Consider the following 3,825-nt stretch of genomic DNA (forward strand, 5'->3'; position numbering starts at 1 on the left):
GCTTGGAGGATCGCCTCCTTAAGGAGCAACCACTCTCCTTGGACATCTGGCTCCCCTCCCCTCTGGGACCTCAGCGCATCTCTGACTATCCTTCTTAGCTCGCTGAAGTTTGCCCTTCTAAAGTCTAGGGCTGCTGCCTTACTGCATGCCCTTGCCACCTTGTGCTGGATGGTAAATTCCAGCAGATGGTAAATTCCTAATAAATTCAATTTATTAGGGAAGCAAGAGACCTCAGTGGGGACACTACTGTGTCATGTAAAGGCCCCAGCACCAGCGAGGGTATGCCTTAACACACATGCAAAGTCACACATCATGAGTTTTGCTTGTCAGCAGCTTGAGGTACAGTTTTCCAGAAACCCATGCACCCATCTCCTTGAAACCTGGTAGGCTTCATGGCCTCAGCAGGGGCTACCATGACTGATGTTTTCTCCTCCCTATGCCTTCACACGTACACATGACACGAGTTTTTTCCGAACAGTCTGAGGTGCAGTTTCCCAGAAACCCCCACACCTATCTCCTTGAAATGCTCCCTGCTGTTTTCATTTGAATCAGGCAAGAAATGACAAAGTTATAGGCATTTTTGTGATTTCCCATTATAGCCTACGTGCAAAACATCAAAACACGTCGAAACAGTTTTGACAAAACTAAATGGAACAGTGCTTCGAAACTAAACAAAACATCAAAAGGAAACACTGTCCCCTTCGAAATGGCAAAATGGAAACCAAAACAAAACGGTGATGTTTCACGCAGCCCTACACTGAACATCTGTACTGTTACAGGTTTAAACCAGTGTCTGATAACTTAAACTGGTTTATGTGTAATGTCTGTCTCTAGCCAGAAGTTCAGTGCACATAAACCACTTTCAAAATGGCCAAAACCAATTTAAGATAAATCTGGCTCAATGTAGTATTCAACTTAACTGATTTAGGCAAATTGGTTTATTGAATTTCTGTCCAAGATCTTCTTCAGATTCAAGCATCCCAGGATGCTTTGCACCTCCCTTGCAAGCCCTGCCTTGAAAGGTAGACAGTCTAGCCTTGGCTCAAGCTCTTTGCTTCAGCCAAGCATGGAGGTGTGCTCTAGCACTCCCCAGCATCTGGCCTGGGCCACTCAAGGCATGTGGCTGCATTTCTGGAATCAAAAGCAAATGTCTGTTCACTTGTTTGTCACTTCAGTCTATGCAGCTGAGACTAACCTGCAAAGATTGAATCAAATCAGCCTCACGTTTTTGACTGTCTATATTTAGCCTTAGTGGTCTATGAGAAACAAGTTACAGAGTCTCATATAGGTACCTAGTGTACCAGTCATCAATCCTCCACCGTGTTTAGTGCTGTTGTTGGCAGTATCGTCAAAGAGGCCTAATGATTGAACTGAAGTGGAAAATGAAATATCGTCACACCTACAAGTCAAGTTTGAGGCATACTGCCAAAGCAGTAGCGGGGGGCAGTTTTTACAGGCAGTACAAAGAGAATTTCAGTCTCCAAACCTGTAAATGTAGCAAGTTTTAAAAGCATACAGATTGAGTTAAATACTTTTGGTTAGCCTACCTTTTTAAGCATTGAATTAAAGCAAACTTTTTACTGGGCCCAGTTCTAAAAGGTATTAAATGTAATTTCAGGCTCTCTTCATATAGCATAACAAAAAATCCTTTTATACTTCTGCAGACAGAACAGCAGAAGTACCTACTTTACTAAATCAAAGATTTCCAAAAGTACATGAAAACATATAGCAATGTTGAGGAACAACACTATTCTGCTTTAATGGTTGTTGAAGTTAAAAGCCCCGATACTGCAAACACTTATGCAGGAGAATAGCTCACTTGAAGCCAATAGAACATTCATGCAAGTAATAGGTAGTTGTAAGACTGGGCCTTGATTAGTCACAACCAATCATTCCTAAAACTAGCTCTTTCAGAAGCCATGGGGAATGAGTATTTCCCCTGGACAAAACTGGCAGGAAAGAACACAGAATCATAGAAAATTAGGGTTTGAAGGGATTAGGGTTGGAAGGGACCTTAGGAGGTCACCTAGTCTAGCATTTCTCAACCCATGGGTCGTGACCCAAAGATGGATTGCAAGTATATATGAAAAGGTCACAAACAATCTTTAAAAATATATTCTCTTTTAGAGGAGAAAATCACAGGAAACTGTGCCTTTTCCTTTGCAGGCCAGCAGAGTTCCAGCCTGTGAGGGGCTGCTTGGAAGCCCCCTTGCCCTGCCCCACACACTGGGGGCTGGGACCAGGCGATGGGAGGCAGCAGATCAGGAGTGAGGGGCACTAGGTCAGGACTGGCCATCGATGTTTACAAATGGGTCCTGATACAAAAAAGGTTGAGAACCACTGATTTACTTCAACCCCTGGCTCAAAACAGGTCTATCCCCAACTATCTCATCCCAGCCAAGGCTTTTTCTAGTCCGGTCTTAAAAACTTCCAAGGATGGAAATTCTACAACCTTGGAGGTTTTCAAGACAACAACTGTTAAGATAAGAATTACATTCAAGCTGCTAACACAGTCCCTTGAAATTAAAGAAGCTAAAAAACAAAATCCAAAGATGTTATTGGACAGTGTGTTTTTAATCACAAACACAGCACATAAAAAGATTTACTACCTACACAAGCCATATTTAACAAGATCCAAGGCCGCATCCAGACAAGCACAGACATGCGGCCTGTGGTGCCACAATGCACACTCAGGTGTGCCCCGTACTGCCACCTTGTAGCCCTGGGGGGGGAGGTGGCCCTCACCTGGGAGATCAACAGTTGCTGGCCCCAGCCTCCCCTACTTCACCCGGGGCAACTTGCCACACACAAAACCATGCATGTCAAAGGCATTCCCTGGGGACTAGTAGTAGCGGTACACATTGTGCCACTGCTACTTGTCCCCAGGGAAACAAACGGCCGCGCTCATCTGGACATGGCCCAAATGTCCTTCATCACTTAAATAAAATCAGACAACCTCAATCATTTTGCACAAAAGCTTCTCTGGGTATTTTATCACTATGCCTAGCCCAATGGCTACTTACCACATTTTAGCTGGAGCTCCCCCAAGCAACCATAGGCATCCATGAGCTTTTCATATTGCCCTTTAATTGCCTCTTTTTCTTCAGGAGCTGAAAAAAATCAAAATATAAAAAGACATCAAACCTTAGTTTACCAGTTCTTGTTTTTTCACACTGTTACAGTCCTATACCAGAACCCTCCCAAGGAATCTCACTCTATTAACAAGGCAGTTACATGAATAAGCACATGGGAAACACAGACATTAAAAGGCAAGGGAACATCCTTCTAGAAGACCAAGTATTCTAAAGTGCAGAAAAAACTGTGCAAACATGAAACACACGAAAAAACGGTAAATCCTCAAATAGGTCATGTTTTCACATGCCTATTCATTCACCCAGCATATCATAATTGCCATATCATAATCAAAATATGCCGTATATACTCTTCATTCAATTTTAAAATAAGAGATTGAAAAAGTTATGATTCATTATTTGTCTGGCTAATACCTACAATGTGATAAATATTTTCCAGACATACCAGAAGGTATGGTATGTCTAAGTACAGAAAGACAGAGATCGTGGGATACCAACCAAGAATTTTTATACAAGGTGACAACATTCAGTACAACTAGTGTTTCAAAAGTCAGTTTGCAAGAAGGACTAAAACTATACATCACTGAAGTAAAAAAGATCTGGTAAAAAGAAATCAGTTTAAACATGTATAATAGAGCAGATGTCTCAAACATACAGGCTGTAGGCTAGATCCAGCCCATGGAGTCCTATGACCCAGCCTGTGGGTCTTTGACCAACTCCACATGCCAAGCTA

General features: G+C 42.5%; 1 protein-coding gene across 3 annotated transcripts in view; it reads right to left on the reverse strand.

Annotated features, from left to right (window-relative positions):
- The window catches only part of SYNJ2 (synaptojanin 2), an 83,335-nt gene extending 80,210 nt beyond the window's left edge, over positions 1 to 3,125 (reverse strand). For all 3 annotated transcript variants that reach the window (XM_019550029.1, XM_019550030.1, XM_019550028.1), the window contains exon 1: positions 3,024 to 3,125. In XM_019550029.1, the coding sequence (XP_019405574.1) occupies positions 3,024 to 3,066 (43 nt within the window). In that variant the 5' untranslated portion in view covers positions 3,067 to 3,125. The remainder of the gene's footprint in view (positions 1 to 3,023) is intronic.
- Positions 3,126 to 3,825: the final 700 nt, after the last annotated feature.

This window comes from Crocodylus porosus, unplaced genomic scaffold (genome assembly GCF_001723895.1).
Source record: "Crocodylus porosus isolate Cpor-Errol unplaced genomic scaffold, CroPor_comp1, whole genome shotgun sequence".
Classification (NCBI taxonomy): Eukaryota; Metazoa; Chordata; order Crocodylia; family Crocodylidae; genus Crocodylus; species Crocodylus porosus.